At 35.8% G+C, this 20,941-nt stretch overlaps 1 protein-coding gene across 1 annotated transcript in view; it reads right to left on the reverse strand.

Annotated features, from left to right (window-relative positions):
• The window catches only part of LOC128636623 (involucrin-like), a 120,880-nt gene that overhangs the window by 82,409 nt on the left and 17,530 nt on the right, over positions 1-20,941 (reverse strand). Inside the window, exons 17-31 of the mRNA XM_053689614.1 lie at positions 20,543-20,593; positions 20,056-20,103; positions 19,745-19,795; positions 19,263-19,310; positions 18,958-19,008; positions 18,375-18,425; positions 17,932-17,979; positions 3,598-3,648; positions 2,729-2,779; positions 2,454-2,501; positions 2,026-2,073; positions 1,770-1,820; positions 810-860; positions 524-571; positions 111-158 (exon numbers count right to left, since the gene is read on the reverse strand). Of these exons, the coding sequence (XP_053545589.1) occupies positions 111-158; positions 524-571; positions 810-860; positions 1,770-1,820; positions 2,026-2,073; positions 2,454-2,501; positions 2,729-2,779; positions 3,598-3,648; positions 17,932-17,979; positions 18,375-18,425; positions 18,958-19,008; positions 19,263-19,310; positions 19,745-19,795; positions 20,056-20,103; positions 20,543-20,593 (744 nt within the window). The remainder of the gene's footprint in view (positions 1-110; positions 159-523; positions 572-809; positions 861-1,769; positions 1,821-2,025; positions 2,074-2,453; positions 2,502-2,728; positions 2,780-3,597; positions 3,649-17,931; positions 17,980-18,374; positions 18,426-18,957; positions 19,009-19,262; positions 19,311-19,744; positions 19,796-20,055; positions 20,104-20,542; positions 20,594-20,941) is intronic.

Below are 20,941 nucleotides of genomic sequence, written 5' to 3' on the forward strand. Positions count from 1 at the left end.
TAAACAAAGACGCGCAATAAGAATAAAATGGAATTATATTTCTAATATATATAAAAAGCTGCAGGAATAATATTGAAGGCTTGACAAAAGGCGTGTGACAGAGGTCTTACCTTCTCTTCAGTGAACTCTGATTTGTTTATATTTTCATGAGGTTCTATCTGGAACAAATAAAAACTATTTGATAAAAACATCCCAATATGAGAATATTTAACAATAGCAGAGGCCGAAAATCTCATTGTACAATAACGAAAACAATACGCTTTGAATTCCATATTATAAGTACAAATTTCACCATGTTTTTTTCATTTGTATTTTCAATACAAATTTTTATTTTTGCAGAATGCCAAGTTTCAATATTAACAAACAAAATTATTCTAGCCTCACTTCTATGAATCCTGCAAGAAAATAATAAAGGTCCTTTCTTTTAGGTGAGGCTGGAATCAATTTGTTTATCTGTTGATAACAGTTTATATTGTCAGAGACTTACAACCTACATGAGAAGGAATTAAAGACTTGTATTTACCTTGTCTTGGATCTCAGATTCCTGCAAACTCAACTGAAGAGGTTCCATCTAGAAGGAGAAGACATTTCATATATTTTCCACCCAAAAAAAAAACTATACAAGCCCTTATAAGCTGCTTTACATGTAATAATTTCTAACCTTCAACAAATTGACCTTCAGTAATATAGATGGATATAATAAAAAAATATATAATACTGTATGCAAAGAAGCAATAATATGTCTAATTCACAGAAAAAGCTGCAGGAATACTAAAGGCTTGACAAAAGGTGTGCAACAGACTTCTTACCTTCTCTTCCGAGAACTCTGATTCGTTCATATTTTCATGGGGTTCTTCTATCTGGAACAAAACAACTATTCGATAAAAGTATCCCAATGATGTAGAAATTTAACCTAAATAGGCACGTGCCAGGTGGAGAAACAAGAGACCAGATATGCAGACAAAGGAAAACTTCATAAATGGATCATCGTTATTACTGCTAGCAGGACTTCCCTTACAGACAGACAAAAGAAAAGTAAGCTCTTGCTACGTTTTACAACTTATATACTAGTAAGATTCCTAGGTAAGATAAATATATGTAATATGTTGTTACTCACAACACACTGCATTACTATCAGAGGCTGGACAAAAGACAGATAGCAGAAAACAAAGAACAAATGAGAGATTAATTTATAGCAGCAAAACATAGTTCACTTCTGCTACATTTCATGTCCCGTGGGTTCCCTGCAGACAAGACTACGTGACACGTGCATCTTAGGAAAATGTAGTTTCATAAAAAAGTAGCAAGAGTAGGCCAAAACAGGCTAATAAATATTATATAACACCAATGTAACAATTTTAACACTAAAAGACAGGGAAACTCATTTCAATATGCTTTGAATTCCGCATTATAACTACAAATCTCAGTGTTTTTTTCCAGAGTAATTTCAATACAAATTTTTATTTTTCCATAAAAAATAATTTTACAGAACTAATTTATTACAAATTTAAAATCTATGTAACAATACCATTTTTATTGAGTGCTTACATTTCTTTATTTTATACGATTTTTAAATTACTTTTTGTGAGCCCTACTGTAATGTAAGCATCAACTTCAGATACTCAATACAAGGAACATCCCTTAATGAGACGCACTGTTTTAAAGGTAAAAACTGTCTTTAGATAATTCAAGCTGGGGCTTTCTATTAATGGTGAAATGACAATCTTGTAGGCTCAAAGACCTTTAGATAACTGGCCTTCGTTCCTCACCTGATCTCCTTGGAGCTCAGATTCTTTTAAGTCCAGGTGAGGAGTTTCCCTCTAGAAAGAAATTAATTTAATATGAGAACCTGCCTTAATATGAAATCTATAACCTTAAAAAAAATTGATCAAAAATAATTTGTAGGAAAACAAGTCAAGTCCTGTAGACAAAGTGCAATAAGAGGAAACTGCAATATTTCTAATATACATAAAAAGCTGCAGGAATATTATGGGCTTGACAAAAGGCGTGTGACAGATGTCTTACCTTTTCTTCCAAAAACTCTGATTCCTTCATATTTTCATTTGGTTGTATCTGAAATAAAAACATACCAATGTGAAAACATTTAACACTAGGCAGAAGCCGAAAATCTCATTGTACAATAACGAAAACAATACGCTTTTAATTCCGTATTAAAAGAACACATTTCACCATGTTTTTTCCTTTGTAATTTCAATACAAATTTTTATTTTTACAGAATGCCAAGTCTCAATATTAACAAAATGATTCCTGCCTCACTTGAAAGAAAGAACCTTTATAATTTTCTTGCAGGATTCATAGGAGTAATAGACAGACTGCAAGAAAATAATTAAGATCTTTACTTTTAAGTGAGGCTAGAATCAATTTGTCAATAACAACTTATATTATCAGAGACTTACAACCTACATGAGAAGGAATTAAATACTTGTATTTACCTTGTCTTGGAGCTCAGATTCCTGCAAGTTCAACTGAAGAGTTTCCATCTAGAAAGAGAAGACATTAAATATATTTTCCACAAAAAAAAAACTATACAAGCCCTAATAAGCTGCTTTACATGTAATAACCTTTAACAAACTGACCTTCAGTAGTATAGATGGATATAATAAACAAAATATATATTATTGCTTCCTTGCATACAGTATGTCTAATTCACTGAAAAAGCTGCAGGAATATTAAAGGCTTGACAAAATGTGTGTGAAAGAGGTCTTACCTTCTCTTCCGAGAACTCTGATTTGTTCATATTTTCATGGGGTTCTTCTATCTGGAACAAAACAACTATTCAATAAAAGTATCCCAATGATGTAGACATTTAACCTAAATAGGCTTGTGCCAGGTGGAGAAACAAGAGACCAGATATGCAGACAAAGGAAAACTTCATAACAGGATGATCTTTATTACTGCTAGCAGGACTTCCCTTACAGACAGACAAAAGAAAAATAAGCTCTTGCTATGTTTTACAGCATATATACTAGTAAGATTCATAGGTAAGAGAAATATAGGTAAAAAGTTATTGTTACTCTCACCGCATCACTAGCAGAGACTGGATCATAAGACAGCAGAAAAAGAATAAAAGATTAATTTCTCTTAACAAAATTTCACTTCTGCTTCATTTAATGTCCTGTGGGTTCCATAAAAAAGAGCAGCAAGAGTTGGCCAAAACAGGCTAATAAATATTATATAACACCAATGTAACAAAACTCATTTTGCAATAAAGGATAAGATATGGTTTGAATTACGTATTATAACTACAAATTTCAGTGGGTTTTTTCAATTCAAATTTTTAGCTTTCCATAAAAAAAAATCTTTTTGCAGAACTATTTTGTTACAAATACAAGCAGTTTACCAATAAAAGTGTTTATATTTCTTTATTTTTTACAATTTTTTTATTACGTATTTTTGTGAGCCCTACTGTAATGCATGCATCACATTCAAATACTAAATGCAAGGAACACCCCTTAGTGGGACACCGTTTGAAAGGTAAAAAACAGCCTTTAGATAATTCCAACTGGGGCTCTATAAGTACTAGTGAAATTTCTGAATCTTGTAGGCCAAGAAAATTAATTGTCCCTAATCACTTACCTTATCTTCTTGGAGCTCAGCTTCTTTCAAGTCCGGTTGAGGAATTTCTTTCTAGAAATAAAAGCCATTTAATTTATTCACCACCAAATAAAAACATCTTATAGCCCTGATATACTGCAATAGATCTGATAACCTTGATATAAATTATTATTATCAGTTATTTGCAGAGCGCCAACAGATTCCGCAGCGCTATAAACATAGACATGGCGTGCAAGATAACATTTATAGGGATCAAGTGGTAAGAGGGCCCTGCCAAGAGTTGTACTTTTGTAGTCAGCTCTTGTGAAGGTGATCTGCAAGCAGTTGGGCTCTTAGGCTTACATTCTAATGGGGTTCATGGTGAATAGCAATGGAGGAGAGGAACCAGTATCAGGAAAGGTTAGTGTCGGTTGTATGCATCCCTGAACATTAGAGTCTTTAAGGAGCGCTTGAAGTTTTCAAAACTAGGGGAGAGTCTTGTGGAGCAAGGCAGAGCATTCCACAAGATGGGAGCCAGTCTGGAGAAGTCCTGTTGACGGCAATGTGAGGAGGTAACAAGAGAAGAGGAGAAGAGGTGGTCATGAGCAGAGTGAAGGGGATGGGAGGGAGAGAGTGTCTGGAGACAAGGTCTGAGATAGAGGGGAGCAGTGCAGCTGAGGACTTTGTATGTCAGTCAGAATTTTGTGTTTAATTCTGGAGGCTAGAGGAAGCCAGTAAAGGGATTGGCAGAGAGGTGCAGCAGATAAAGAGTGAAGTATAAGGAAGATGAGCCTGGCAGAGGAATTCATTTAGGATTAGTAGTCAAGGCAGGAAAGAATAAGAGTGGATTAAAATCTTAGTTGTCTCTTTTGTGAGGAAGTGTCATATTTGGAGATGCTTTTAAGGTGGAAGCAGCAGGAATTGGTCAAAGACTGAATGTGAGGATTGAAAGAAAGCTCTGAGTCAAGAGTGACCCCAAGACATCGAGCTTGTGGGGTTGGGGTAATGATGGAATTATCGATAGTTATAAAAAAATGGGAGGTGGAGGTTTTGGAAGAAGAGGGGTAAAAAGGAGCTCAGTTTTGGAAAGATTTAGGTTAAGGTAGTAAGAAGACATCCAGGATGAGATGAGAAAGACAGTTGGTGACACCCGTTAGCAAGGAAGGCGATTAGTCTGGTGCAGAGAGGTAGATTTGGGTGTCATCAGCATACAAATGATATTGAAACTTGTGGGACTTTATTAAGGAACCTAATGATGAAGTATAGATTGAGAAGAGAAGGGGACCAAGGACAGAGCCTTGTGGTACCCCAACAGTAAGTGGTAAAAGGGCAGAGGATGCACCAGAGAAGGCTATACTGAAGATATGGTTAGACTGGTACAAAGAGAACCACAAGAGGGCTGTGTCACAAATGCCGAAAGATTGGAGGGTTTGGAGCTAAAGAAAGTGGTCAACAGTATCAAGGAGGATTAGCAGAGAGAAGTGATCTTTCGATATTTCTTTAAGAAGGTCAGCGGCAATCCAGATTGCAGTGGGTCAAGGAGGGTGTTGAATGTATGGAAATGTGAAAAAACATAATTTTTGTAAGAACTTACCTGATAAGTTCATTTCTTTCATAGTGGCAAGAGTCCATGAGCTAGTGAAGTATGGGATATACATTCTTACCAAGAGGGGGCAAAGTTTCCCAAACCTCAAAATGCCTATAAATACATCTCCCGCCTCACTCATACCTCAGTTTAACGTATAGCCAAGTAGTGAGGTATAAAAAAACAAGGAGTAAAAAGCATTAAAAAGAGTAACTGGAAAAATAATGTGCTTTATACAAAAAAATCATAACCACAAAAAATAGAGTGGGTCTCATGGACTCTTTCCACTATGAAAGAAATGAATTTATCAGGTAAGTTCTTACATAAATTATGTTTTCTTTCATGTAAGTGGCAAGAGTCGATGAGCTAGTGACGTATGGGATATAATACCCAAGACGTGGAAGTCCACGAGTCACTAGAGAGGGAGGGATAAAATAAAAACAGCTGTTTCCGCTGAGAAATTAAATCCCAAGAAATAATTAAGTTTTCTTTAAAAAATTCAAAAAAACTCAAATCATAGGCACTAGAATCGAACAGACACAGCTGCCTGAAAAACCTTTCTACCAAAGGCTGCTTCCAAAGATGCATACACATCAAAATGGTAAAATTAAAGGGACACTGAACCCAAATTTTTTTCTTTCGTGATTTAGATAGTGTGAAATTTTAAGCAACTTTCTAATTTACTCCTATTATCAAATTTTCTTCATTCTCTTGGTATCTTTATTTGAAATGCAAGAATGTAAGTTTAGATGCCAGCCCATTTTTGGTGAAAAACCTGGGTTGTTTTGCTGATTGGTGGATAAGTTCATCCACCAATAAAAAAAGTGCTGCCCAGAAGTCTGAACCAAAAAAAAAAGCTTAGATGCCTTCTTTTTCAAATAAAGATAGCAAGAGAACGAAGAAAATTTGATAATAGGAGTAAATTAGAAAGTTGCTTAAAATTGCATGCTCTAAATGAATCACAAATTAAAACATTTGGGTTCAGTGTCTCTAAGTAAATGAGAGCAAAGAAGACCAAGTTAGTGCTTTGCAAATTTAATCAACTGAAGCTTCATTCTTGAAAACCCAAGATATGGCGACTGATATAGTAGAATGAGCTGCAATACGCTGAAGCGGAGACTGCCCACTGTCAAATAAGCCTTTTGAATCTAAAACTTCAACCAAGATGCCAAAGAAATGGCAAAGGCTTTCTGACCTTTTCTGGAACCAGAAAAAATAACAGACTAGAAGTCTTTCTGAAATCTATAGTAGCCTCAACATAATATTTCAAAGCTCTTACCACAGCCAAAGAATGAAAATTTTAGAAGTATTCTTAGGATTAGGACACAAAGAAGAAACAATCTCCCTATAGATGTTGTTAGATTTCACTATTTAAAGCAAATAAATTAAAAACAAAATTTATGCTTACCTGATAAATTTATTTCTCTTGTGGTGTATCCAGTCCACGGATCATCCATTACTTGTGGGATATTCTCCTTCCCAACAGGAAACTGCAAGAGGATCACCCACAGCAGAGCTGTCTATATAGCTCCTCCCCTAACTGCCACTACCAGTCATTCGACCAAAGACAAGCAAGAGAAAGGAGAAACTATAGGGTGCAGTGATGACTGTAGTTTAAAAATAAAAAACACCTGCCTTAAAATGACAGGGCGGGCCATGGACTGGATACACCACAAGAGAAATAAATTTATCAGGTAAGCATAAATTTTGTTTTCCCTTGTAAGGTGTATCCAGTCCACAGATCATCCATTACTTGTGGGATACCAATACCAAAGCTATAGGACACGGATGAAGGGAGGGACAAGGCAGGCGCTTAAACGGAAAGCACCACTGCCTGCAAGACCATTCTCCCAAAAATAGCCTCCGAATAAGCAAAAGTATCAAATTTATAGAATTTTGAAAAAGTATGAAGCGAAGACCAAGTCACTGCCTTACAAATCTGTTCAACAGAAGCCTCATTTTTAAAAGCCCATGTGGAAGCTACTGCTCTAGTAGAATGAGCTGTAATCCTTTCAGGAGGCTGCTGGCCAGCAGTCTCATAAGCTAAGCGTATTATACTCCTTAGCCAAAAAGAAAGAGGTTGCCGAAGCCTTTTGGCCTCTCCTCTGTCCAGAGTAGACAACAAACAATGCAGATGTTTGACGAAAATCTTTAGTAGCTTGTAAATAAAACTTTAAAGCATGAACCACGTCAAGATTGTGTAAAAGACGTTCCTTCTTTGAAGAAGGATTAGGACACAGTGACGGTACAACAATCTCCTGATTGATATTTTTATTAGATACCACCTTAGGTAAAAAAAACAGGTTTGGTACATAACACTACCTTATCTGCATGAAAAATGAGATAAGGGGAATCACATTGTAAAGCAGATAACTCCAAAACTCTTCGAGCCGAGGAGATAGCTACTAAAAACAGAACCTTCCAGGATAAGAGCTTAATATCTATGGAATGCAAAGGTTCAAACGGAACCCCTTGAAGAACCTTAAGAACTACATTTAAACTCCAAGGCGGAGCAACAGGTTTAAACACAGGCTTGATTCTGACTAAAGCCTGACAAAACGCCTGCACGTCTGGAACCTCAGCCAGACGTTTGTGCAAAAGAATAGACAGAACAGAAATCTGTCCCTTTAAGGAACTAGCTGACAAACCCTTCTCCAATCCTTCTTGGAGAAAAGATAATATCCTAGGAATCCTGACCTTGCTCCATGAGTAACCCTTGGATTCACACCAATGAAGGTATTTACACCATATCTTATGATAGATTTTCCTGGTGACAGGCAGCAAACGTTTTATTTTTCAGTAATGTGAGAAAGTAATAAGAATATTACCTTTTACAGCAAGCATGATACAAGTCGTTATTAAATCACTGTAATCAGGCTTACCTTAAATAACTCCGGTATTAGCAGCATTTTCTAGCATATTCTTTCTCTCGAAAAATTTAAACTGCACATACCTCATTGCAGGAGACCCTGCACGCCATTCCCCCAGCTGAAGTTATCACTCTCTTCAGTTATGTGTGAGAACAGCAATGGATCTTAGTTACAACCTGCTAAGATCATCAAAGACCACAGGAAAACTCTTCTTCAACTTTCTGCCTGAGGCTAAAATAGTACAACTCCGGTACCATTTGAAAATAAACTTTTGATTGAAGATAAACTAAATAAAAAACACCACATCTCTCTAGCTACTTCCTTACTTGTCGAGAGCTGCAAGAGAATGACTGGTAGTGGCAGTTATGGGAGGAGCTATATAGACAGCTCTGCTGTGGGTGATCCTCTTGCAGCTTCCTGTTGGGAAGGAGAATATCCCACAAGTAATTGATGATCCGTGGACTGGATACACCTTACAAGAGAAACAGTCTGCAAAACAGCTTATCTTGATGAAAAATCAGATAAGGAGACTCACAATAGAGATCAGACAATTCAGAAAACTCTTCTAGCAGAAGAGATTGCCAAAATAAATAACACTTTCTAAGAAATTAGATAAAAATCCAAAGAATTCATAGGCTCAAAAGAAGAGCCTGCAAAATCTTAAAAAACAAATTGAGACTCCATGGAGGAGAAATTTATTTAATAACAGGCTTGATACGAATCAAAACCTGAACAATACAGTGAATATCAGACAGAAGAAGCAGATATTTGTCCTTCAAAGTATTTGCAGACAAAACATTTTATCCAAACTATCCTGAAGAAACTGTAAAATCCTAGGAATTCAAAAGAATGCCAAGAATAATCATGAGTGGAAAACCATGAAATATAGGTTTTCCAACCCCTATGATAAATCTTCCTTGAAACAGACTTACAAGCCTATATCATAGAATTACTGAATCAGAGAATCCTCTATGACTTAAGAACTAAGCATTTAATTTCCATGCCTTCAAATTCAGAGATTTGAAATCCTGATGGAAAAATGGGCCTTGACACAGGTCTGGTCTTATATCAAATGACCAAGGCTGGCAACTGGACAAGGTCCGCATACCAAAATCCGAGAGGCCATGCTGGTGCTATCAGAAACAGAGATCACCCTTGGAAAAAGAACCAGAGGCAGAAAAATGTAAGCAGATTGGTAAAACCAAAGAGCATCCATCATTTCTGCCTGAGGATCACTGGACCTGGAAAGATATTTGAAGTCTCTTGTTCAGACGAGAGGACAACAGATCTATTTCTAGAAGACCCCACATCTTTACAAGTTAAAAAAAAAAAAAACACATCTGGAAAAGGAGATAATCCGCTTCCCAAATGTCTACACCTGAGATAAGAATCACAGAGTCTTGACAAGAGTTGAATTGCACCCAAGAAAATATCAGAGATACTTCTTTCATTACTAAAGGACTGCGAGTCCCCCATTGATGATTGACATATTCACTGTTGTGATATTGTCTGATTAAAATGGAATGTAACATTCTCTCTTCAATAGAGGCCCAGCCTGAAGAGCTCTAAAAATAGCAGAGAGTTCTAAAATAATGATAGGGAACCTCGACTCTTGAGGATTCCAAGCCCCTTGTGCTGTCAGAGACCCCCAGAGAGCTCCCCAACCTGTAAGACTTGCATCTGTTGAGATCACAGTCCAGGAAGGACGAACAAAAGAGGCCCCTTGAACAATAAGGTGATGGTTTAAACACCAAAAACAGAGAGTTAAGTGTTGGGATTTTAACCTATGTCTAAAGAATAAAGAAACTTTTTGTAAATTGATCCTCCAATCATGTCTAGAAGAAACATTTGTTTTGTGTGAGTCTCTGCTAAATGAAAAGCTTGAGCTAGTACCAAGTCCAAAATACCACAATACCTTGCTCTCTGATTACAGAAAAAAGAGCACCGAGAACCTTTGAGAAAATTCTTGGTGCAGTTGCTAGACCAAAAGGAAGAGCGACAAAATGGTAATGTTTATCTAAAAAAAGAGAATCTCATAAAACGATAGTGGTCTGGATGAATCAAAATGTGAAGATAAGCGTCCTATAAGTCTATTGTGGACATAAAATGACCTTACTGAACAAAAAGCAGAATAGTCCTTATAGTAACCATCTTAAAAGTTGGGGACTCTTACAAAACGATTAACATTTTCAGATCCAGGATTGATCTGAAAAAATCATCCTTCTCTAACACAAAGAATAGATTTGAATAGAAACCCAATCTTCCAATGGAAGGTCTTATTCTAAAAACCTATTCAATACCCTTGAGAAATATACACTATTGATTTTGGACTGAAGCTGTCCAAATGTCTTGAAATAACTTAATCTGCCCCTCACCAGAAGAACTGGATTGAGGGCTGCACCTTCATGCAGACTTAGGAGCCAGATTTGCTTCCTTTTAAGGCTTGGATTTATTCCAATTCAGAGATGGCCTCCAAATAGAGCCTTAGGGGAATGAGAGGTTTTCAGCTCTCTATACAGACGAAAGGAACGAAAACAATTTAGAGTTTTAAATTTACCCTTAAATTTCTTGTCTACGGCCAAAAAAAAAAAAAAACTCCCTTACCCCCAGTTATAGAGGAACCAAACGAATTATTTCCCTGAAAAGATAGAAATAATAATTTAGATTAGGACACTGTCAATATTTTAAGATTTAAGCCATAAAGCTATTTAAGTCAGAATAGCTAAAAAGATAGATTTGACATTAAATTTAAATGACATCAAATATAGCAATATAAATAAAAAGATTGTATGTTGAAAATAAAAGAACAATGTTATATACTTAAAGGGACAGTCAAGTAAACAAAAAACTTTCATTTTTCAAATAGGCCATGTAATTTTAAACAACTTTCCAATTTACTTTTATCAATAATTTTGCTGTGTTCTCTTGGTATTCTAGTTGAAAGCAAACCTAGGGAGGCACATATAATTTCTAAGCCCTTGAAGGCCGCCTCTATTTTATTTACTTTTCACAGCAGGGGAGAGCAAGCTCATGTAGGCCATATAGATAGCATTGTGATCACGCTCGTGGCTAGTGGCAGACACTGCACTAATTGGCTAAAATGCAACTATATGCAAAATAACTAAAAGTCATGTGATTAGGGGCGGTCAGAAGATGCTTAGATACAAGTTAGTCACAGAAGTAAAAAGTGTATTAATATAACAGTGTTGGTTTTGCAAAAAACTGGGGAATGGGTAATAAAGGGATTATCTATCTTTTTAAACAACAAAATTTTTGGTGTTGACTGTCCCTTTAAGGATCAAATAACTGCTGCGCTAAACTGTCCAACTAGAAAGGGTTAAGACCAGTGTTCCCTCTAAGGACAGTTTTGTATGCAGCCCAGCAGTGAAACGTTTAACAAGAGAACCATACCTTGCCATCTGCATTGTGCAGAGTTTGCTAATTGCAGGGTGTGGTTACCTAATTAACTGTTTCACTGCTGGGCTACACACAAAACTGCTCTTAGAGGGAACACTGGTTAAGACCATTATTTACCAATCATATTACAGATAGCATCTGGAATAGGAAAAAACTTCAGGAGCAACCTCAGAAGTCTTAAACACAGAATTAAAATGATTATAAGCTTAGCTATTAGGAGGACTAGACTCCTTAATACCTAAAGTAAACAATACTTCCTTAATAGAGAACAAATGTTCAATTGTAAAATAAAAAAGATGATCTGTCAATTTCTGTCTCTGATGCAGGATCCTCTGAGTCAGAGGAACCCTCAATCAGTAGAGAATACTTTCTGTCAGTACAAAATTCATTAAATCTATGACAAGTTTGGAAAGACCTTTTACTTTTATTTGAAGACAAATTAGCAGTCAGTCTTCTTATCGCTGCATAAATAAAAAAAATTCATATCTGCAGGAATATCAGGTACTCATAGAAACATTACCAACATGTAATAAACAAGTGTGACATAATTGAGCTGAAGAAATAAAATCAGCTTATTTACAATAACACACTTAGCTTTGGTAGAATTATGTTCAGGCAGATTAGTTCCTATAGTAACATCAGTGGCAGGATCTGTTTCAGACATCTTGCAAAATGTAACAAAGAAAAAATAACATTAAAGCAAAATATCTAATTTCCTCAAAATAACAGTTTCAGGAATGGGAACAAAATGGTTATGATAAGATTCTATACAAAAGAAAAAATTAAAAGCAAACATCATAGCCCTCTAAAAACAAATGAGAGCAGCGAGTAAAAGAGGGAGAGACTTAATATAACGTTTTGGCGCCAAAAATGACACAAATGCAGAGGGAAAAAACTTGGCGCCAAACCAAACAAAATGAAATCACACGACTCGCGTCACAACAGGCGACAAAAATTATGCAATAAAAAGTAGCATTTTGCATCATCGCGAGCCTAATATGCCCACTAATTTTTTAAAAAAAAACAGCCTCCAAGTTATAACTAACTGGAACCCCAGGTAAGAAAAAAATACCTAAATTCTCCCATAAACATAATCTCCATGCTGAAACTGTTAGACTGCAAAGGGAAATATACACAAACCTGACTCATGGCAAATATATGCAATATATATTAAAAACTTTATAATATAAGGTGCCAAACATAGCTAAGTGTCTTAAAAAATGATATATACTTACCAGAAAACACCCATCCACATATAGCAGACAGCCAAACCAGTACTGAAACATATCAGTAGAGGTAATGGTAGAGTATAATGTCGATCTGTAAAGGGAGGCAGCAGATGAATCCCTGCAACCAATTTACAGAAAGCCCTAGAATAGATTTTCCCATAGACGAAAACATGGTGTCATCAGGCAATACTCCACATCCCTCAGACAAACTCTGTACTTTGAGAGGAACTGGGCTTCAAAATGCTTAGAAGTGCCTTTCACAGAAGAAATCAAGCACATCTTGCTTCCCTACTAAAGAGGCAAGGTTTGTAAAACTGAGGTATGAATGGGGTGGGAGGTTTATTTATAAGCATTTGAGGTTTGGGAAACTTTGCCCCCTCCTGGTAGGATTGTATATCCCATACATCACTAGCTCATGGACTCTTGCCACTTACATAAATATACTAGTTTTTCAAAAACTTTTGAAGTAAGGGGGAGTAGGGAAATAGGGTGGTAGTTGGATGGGGAGTTGGTTTAAGAGGTTTTTTGAGGATAGGTGTGACCAGTGCATGTTTCAGAGATGAGGGAGAAGTTAACAATTTGTGTGAGTATAGGGGTAAGGGTAGAAGAGAGAAAGGAGCTGTGAGGGGTTCAGATTGAGGGGACAGGTAGTGAGGTGAGAGGAGAGTATAAGAGCTGAGTTTATGGCTTTGTGTATTTTGGAAGATTTTGAGCCTTTCAGGGGGTTGGAGACTGTTACTATGTTGAGAGATGATTGTTTCTAATGGAATCAATTTTGATGTTGAATTGGCTGGCAAAATCTTGAGCTGAGAGAAGTTGTAATAGAAGGTACGTGTGGGTGGAGAAGAGTAATGAAAGTGGAGAACAGACGTTTTGGGTTTGAAGAAAGAGTAGAGAAAAGAGAGAAATAAGGGCAGAATAGTAGGAGTTGAAGACAAACTTACAGCGAAGAAAGTCAGCTGAACACCAAGATTTTCTCCAGTGTTACTCAGCAGTGCGTGAACATCTGCGTAGGTAGTATGTCAGAGTAATATGCCAGGGCTGAGAATGAGTGTGTGACTTCCGAGCTAAGGTAGGGGGGCCAAATTGTCATGGTTGGATGTAAGGGTGGAATTGTAGTGGAAGATAGATTTGTCAGGGCAGGAAAATGAGAAGATGGAAAAGAGCAGAGGTTTGAGAGAGTTTGAGAGCAGTTGCTGATCTAGTGACTTGATGCTTCTGTGGAGTTTGGTGTGAGTTAGTAGGAGGGAGAAATTTGAAGTGAGTTATGTGATGCTGCATGTGAGTCTTTGTGAGTGGGAGTTAGTGCATTGTGACAGACTGAAAGAGGAAGTGAGTTGCAAAAGTTGTTTTTTTCAGCGGAGGCAGTGGGATGGTCACCAGGGAGGTTGAAGTCCCCAAGAATGAGGGCAGCGGTGTCTGAGAAGAGGAAATAAGGTAGCCATGCAGCAAAGTGATCTAGAAATTGAGTTGAGGACCCAGGGGGAGGGTATATGACTCCAACACACATAGAGGGGGCAAGAATAAACAAATCACATGGTTTTTGAATGAGGAAAATGTGAGGGAAGAGATGGGTTGTATTTGTTTAAAAAGGTGCAACAAGAGGAAAGTAAATTATCTGCACCACCTCCCTGTCTATTTTCAGACCTAGGAGTGTGGCTGAATTGGAGACCCCATGTGGCAATGCAGCAGTGGATGCTGTGTCTGAAAGAGAGAGCAAGGTTTCTGTGAGAGCCAGAAGGTTGAGGGGAGTGGGTGATAAAGAGGTCATGGATAGAAGTGAGTTTGTTGCAAACAAAGCGAGAGAGTTCTAGAGAGCACAAGTGATGGGGGTGTTGGCTTTAGACACAAGAGGAATTTGAGTAAGGTTACCAGAGTTTTGTTTTCTAGGTCTATGTAAAGGCACACATCGGTGGGCGAAGCTAGAAAATTGTGGGGGACCAGGATTAGGATAGATATTGCCAGCAGCTAGTATGAGCGAGAGGGAGGGTGACATAAGATAAGATACAGATTTGTAGTGGGAGAAAATGTTTAGAAATGTGTGAAGTTCATGAGTGCAAAAGTGAGGGGAGGGTAAACGATGGGCTAATGAATAGTGCAGGTGGTGAGTGGGAAGGAGTAAATGAATAAAGTAGTTTATTGCAAAGCGGTAGCAAAAGAGAACATGAAGATATTGAGCATTTTTACAAAACAGGGAAATGGCAAAACACATAAAAACACAGTATTACAACAGCACTTGCATAGTGTCTTGTCCCTTGTTCTCTCCTTGTTCTAATTCTTGTATAATTTTTTTGCCTAATACTTAATGCCTAACTTATAAAATGCTCACTTAAGAAATGTAACACATTACAAAAAATGCTAATTAAACCTGCAATGCTTCACCATGGAAGTGTTACGTTTATAGGACAGAGCATTCAGCTAAGTCCATTAAATTAGTTAATTAATAATGACATGATGGAAAGCCAGTCACAAGGCCAATAGGGAAAGTTTGATTCAGTGTAAGATAAATAAAAATAGACCATATAATTTGGAGGGGGCTGAGATTATACCATTAGTAAACTTATACATTCAGGAATTATATCCAGTATTGACAGTGTTTGAACATCACATTAGACATGTGCAGATCGTTTCAGACTAATTTAGCTTTCAGACTTAGCGAATTTCCGAATCGGAACCTTAATCAAAATTCAGAAAACGAATAAATCAGTTTCTGAATTTTTGTATCCATTCTTTATTCATATTGGGAATTTTTCATTGTTTATCTAAACCGCCCCCCCCCCCCATCACCAACACTAACTAAAACACTAAATAAAGCTATTAACCCATAAACCGCCATTCTCCAATATGGCCAACACTAACTAAACCTATTAACCTCTAAACCGCCGCCCCCCACATCGCCAACACTAACTAAACCGCCACCCTCCCACATCGCCAAAACTAAACCTGTAAAATAAAACCTAAGCTAGTTACAATATTACTATTTACTAACTACTATGTTAAAATAAATACAAACTTACCTGTGAAATAAAAATAAAATCTAAGCTTAAACAAATAAAACTAACATTTCTTTTTTTTTTTTTAAAAAACTAACTTTACTAAAAATAACAAACACTAAAATTACAAAAAATAAATGAAATTATCCAAAATAATAAAAATGATTCCTATTCTAATACCCCGCATGAAAAAAAACACCCCAAAAGAAAAAAAAACCTAATCTATAATAAACTACCAATAGCACTTAAAAGGGCCTTTTGTAGGGCATTGCCCTAAAGTTAAGAGCTCTTTTGCAAATAAATTCAACAAATACCCCCTAACATTACATCTTTTTATGATGGGGTGTTATGTTTTTTTCTATGGGGTATTAGAATAGGAATACATTATTATTTTGAATCATTTTGTTTGTTATTTTTTGTAATGGTAGTTTTATTTTTTTTATTATTTTTTTTTACAAGTAATGTTAGTATTTTTAGTTTAAGCTTAGGTTTTATTTTTATTTCTCAGGTAAGTTTGTATTTATTTTAACTTGGTAGTTAATAATTGTAACTTTACTTAAGATCTATTTTAATTATGTTAAAGTTAGGGGGTGATAGGTTTAGGGGTTAACAGTTTAATTTAGCTAGTTGCAATGTGAGGGGAATGGTGGTTTAGAGGTTAATTTTAGTTAGTGCTTGCGATGTGGGGGGCGGGGGTTTATAGGTTTAGCTAGTGTTGGCGATGTGGGGGGCGGCAGTTTAGGAGTTAATAGGTTTATTTAGAGTCATTATGTTAATGTTAGGGGGTGTTAGGTTTAGGGGTTAACAGTTTAATTTAGCTAGTTGCAATGTGAGGGGAACGATGGTTTAGAGGTTAATAGCTTTAGTTAGTGTTTGTGATGTCGAAAGGTGGCGGTTTAGGGGTTAATAGCTTTATTTATTGTCGGGGAACGGTGGTTTAGATCATTTTGTTTCAGCAAATTAGTTTTTCAGATCCATTCATTATTTCGGATCCATTCTTTATTCATAATCCTTATTATATTGTAAACTTTAGAATAGAATAATAAATATGAATAATGAACGGATCTGAAATAAAGATTTAACAACTAATTTGCCAAAACTAATTTATTTAACTAATGAAAACTAAACAAATTTTTTAGCGTTGCACATGTCTACATCACATAGCTAAAGACCATAAAGATATCATCACAGTAAATACAGAATTTATTTCAGACTACAGACATACCACAAGAGATAGTGGTACAATAGCAACAGAAAGCAGTGAATAAAGCAGGAGATTATATAAATCTATAAGGAATAAAGAAATTGCTGGATTCCTCTTTATAAAAAATAAAATGTTTATTTATTACCTGTAAGGCACAGCACCTATAGGCTATGATTACGGCTAACCAGCCGAAACGCGTAAGGCCCAGGTGCTGCGCCTGTGTGTCTATTTTGAAGTTTCCTTATATTTTTAAATGAAGCAATAAAGTAACATTTTATTTTTTATAAAGAGGAATCCAGCAATTTCTTTATTCCTTGAACTGTATCCAGCCGCTTTGGATTTCTCCAGCAGAGTTCCGTGTACCTCCTATAGGATAGGCTTGACCCCTGACCTCAATGCTGCACTGACCAAGTGAACGACAGAGCGAGTGTACCGCTCAAGGAGGAGGATCTCTGTGACTGAGACGCTGTTTCCTCAGTTGAATACGCCGAGACAGGTGAGAGACAGGCAGATGAGCTGCTGATTCCAGTGATCCAGCTTCTCCCTAATTGCTCTGGCTGAGGGTGCGACAGAGCAAGTGTACAGCACAAGGAAGAATATCTCCGTGACTGAGACGTGGTTTCCTCAGTTGAATATGCCGAGACAGGTGAGACAGGCTAACTAGCCGCAGATTCTGGTGACCCGGCTCCCCTCTCACTGTAGCATAGCTACATATTAACACACGACTATAGCGGAGGAGATCATCCCAGTCAAGAGCGGGTAATTAAAGATTGAACTCTTTTTATATAATCGGGAGTGAGGGGTTAATGCAACCACAGGGCACTCAAGTGTGTGCATTCACGGAAATAGTGAATTTGTAGCACTATAAGTCCCTCCAACCTTTTTTTCATATAACGATATAAATCTATAACCATAAAAAAAATTAGTCAATAATATAAATCTTTCTTAGGAGAACAAGTCAAGCCCTGTAAACAAAGACACGCAATAATAATAAAATGGAATTACATTTCTAATATACATAAAAAGCTGCAGGAATAATATTATAGGCTTGACAAAAGGCGTGTGACAAAGGTCTTACCTTCTCTTCGTTGAACTCTGATTCGTTCATATTTTCATGAGGTTCCATCTGGAACAAATAAAAACAATTTGATAAAACCAATGTGAGAATATTTAACACTAGCAGGGGCCGGGAATTTCATTGTACAATAAAGAAAACAATATACTTTAAATTCCGTATTATAAGTGCAAATTTCACCATGTTTTTTCCTTTGCAATTTCAAAACACATTTTTATTTTTGCAGAATGCCAAGTCTCAATATTAACAAAACTATTTTATCCTCACTTAAAAGAAAGGACCTTTATAATTTTCTTGCATGATTCATAAGAGTAATAGACAGACCCTGCAAGAAAATAATAAAGGTCCTTTCTTTTAAGTGATGCTGGAATCAATTTATTTGTTGATAATAGTTTATATCAAAGACTTACAACCTACATGAGAAGGAATTAAAGACTTGTCTTTACCTTGTCTTCTTGGAGCTCAGATTCCTCCAAGCTCAAATGAGGAGTTTCCATCTAGAAGGAGAAGACATTTAATATATTTTCCACACAAACCCCAAAAACTACAAACCCTGATAAGCTGCTTTACATGTAATTATCTCTAACCTTCAACAAATTGACCTTTAGTAATAAAGATTGATATAATAAAAAAATCTATAATACTATATATACAAAGAAGCATTAAGAGTAAAATAGAATAATATTTCTAATGCACAATTCTGCAGTGTTTTTCCTGGGTAATTTCAATACAAATTTTTATTTTCCACAGAATTATTTCATTATGAATTTAAAAGCTATTTTTCAATACAAGTATTTATATTTCTTCATTTTTTATATGATTTTTAAATTACAGTATGACTCACAATAAAATACAACATATGCTTCCCCTTTACATACTAAATGCAAGGAACAACCCATTGTGAGACACACTGTTTAAAAGGTAAAAACTGCTTGTAGATAATTCCACCTGGGGCTTTATATTACAGGCGAGATGTCATAGAATCTTGTAGGCTCAAAAACCTTTAGATAACTGGCCCTAGTTCCTCACCTGATTTTCTTGGAGCTCAAATCCTTTCAAGTCCAGTTGAGGAGTTTCTGTCTAGAAAGAAAAGACATTTAATATATTCATCACCAAATAAAAACCTCTTACAACCCTTATATGCTGCATTAGATATGAGAACCTGCTTTGATATAAATCTATAACCATAAAAAAATTGGTTAATAAAATAAATTGTTTGTAGGAGAAGTCTAGCCCTGTACACAAAGACGTGCAATAAGAATAAAATGGAATTATATTTCTAATATACATAATACAAATCTGCATGAATATTAAAAGCGTGACAGACGTCTTACCTTCTCTTCTGAGAACTCAGTTTTGCTCATATTTTCATGAGGTTCTATCTGGAACAAAAAAAGATTTGATAAGAACATTACAATGTGAGAAATTTTAACACAAGCAGAGGCCAGGAATCTCATTATAGAATGAGGAAAATATGCTTTTCAAATTCATTATTATAAGTAAAAAAAAATGACTTTGTAATTTCAATTGTACAATAAGGAAAATAATATGCTTCAAATTCATTATTATAAAGTACAAATTTCACTGTTTTTTTTCCTTTGTAATTTAAATACAAATTTTTATTTTTCCATAAAATATGATTTTTGCAGAAGTACTTTGTTACGAATATAAATACGATTTAACAATACAATTTTACACTGTTTTAAAGGTAAAAACTGTCTTTAGATAATTCCATCTGGGGCTCTATAGTACTGTTGAGATGTCATAGAATTTTGTAGGGGCAAAGACCTTTAGATAACTGGCCCTAGTTCCTCACCCGATCTCCTTGCGTTTCAGATTCTTTCAAGTCCAGTTGAGGAGTTTCCGTCTAGAAAGAAGAGACATTTAATATATTCACCCCAAATAAAAATCTTACAACCCTTATATATGCTGCATTAGATATAAGAACCTGCTTTGATATAAATCTATAACCATAAAAAAAATTGTTCATCAATTATATAAATCGTTCTTTGGAGAACAAGTCAAGCCCTTTAAACAAAGACGCGCAATAAGAATAAAATATAATAATATTTCTAATATACATAAAAATCTGCAGGAATAATATTAAAGGCGTGACAGACGTCTTACCTTCTCTTCTGAGAACTCTGTTTTGCTCATATTTTCATGAGGTTCTATCTGGAACAAAAACACGCTTTGATAAAAACATCCCAATGTGAGAAGATTTAACCCAAGCAGAGGCCGGGAATCTCATTGTACAATAAGGAAAATAATATGCTTCAAATTCATTATTATAAAGTACAAATTTCACTGTTTTTTTTCCTTTGTAATTTAAATACAAATTTTTATTTTTCCATAAAATATGATTTTTGCAGAAGTATTTTGTTATGAATATAAATACGATTGAATATAAATACGATTTAACAATACACTTTTATACTGTGATTATTTCTTCATGTCTTATTTTATAAGACCCTTTACTGGATGTAATAAAAACGTCTAATACTGCAGACAAAGAACCAATAAGTGTATAATGGAATAATATTTCTAATACACAGAAAAATCTAACAGGAATAATATTAAAGGCTTGACAAAATGTGTGCGACAGATGTCTTACCTTCTCTTCCAACGACTCTGATTCATTCATATTTTCATGAGGTTCTTCTATCTGGAACAAAAAAAATATTTGATAAAAACATCCCAATGATGTGGACATTTAGCCCAAATAGGTTTCTGCCAGATGGAGAAATAAGAGACCAGAAATACAAAAGGGAAACCAGATTACAGGATGATCTTTATTACTGCTAGCAGGACTTCCCTTACAGACAGACAAAAGAGAAGCTCTTGCTACGTTTTACAGCTTATATACTAGTAAGATTCCTAGGTTAGAGAAAACAATTTATGTAAGAACTTACCTGATAAATTCATTTCTTTCATATTGGCAAGAGCCCATGAGCTAGTGACGTATGGGATATACATTCCTACCAGGAGGGGCAAAGTTTCCCAAACCTCAAAA

The sequence above is a fragment of the Bombina bombina genome, chromosome 7 (genome assembly GCF_027579735.1).
Source record: "Bombina bombina isolate aBomBom1 chromosome 7, aBomBom1.pri, whole genome shotgun sequence".
NCBI lineage: Eukaryota > Metazoa > Chordata > Amphibia > Anura > Bombinatoridae > Bombina > Bombina bombina.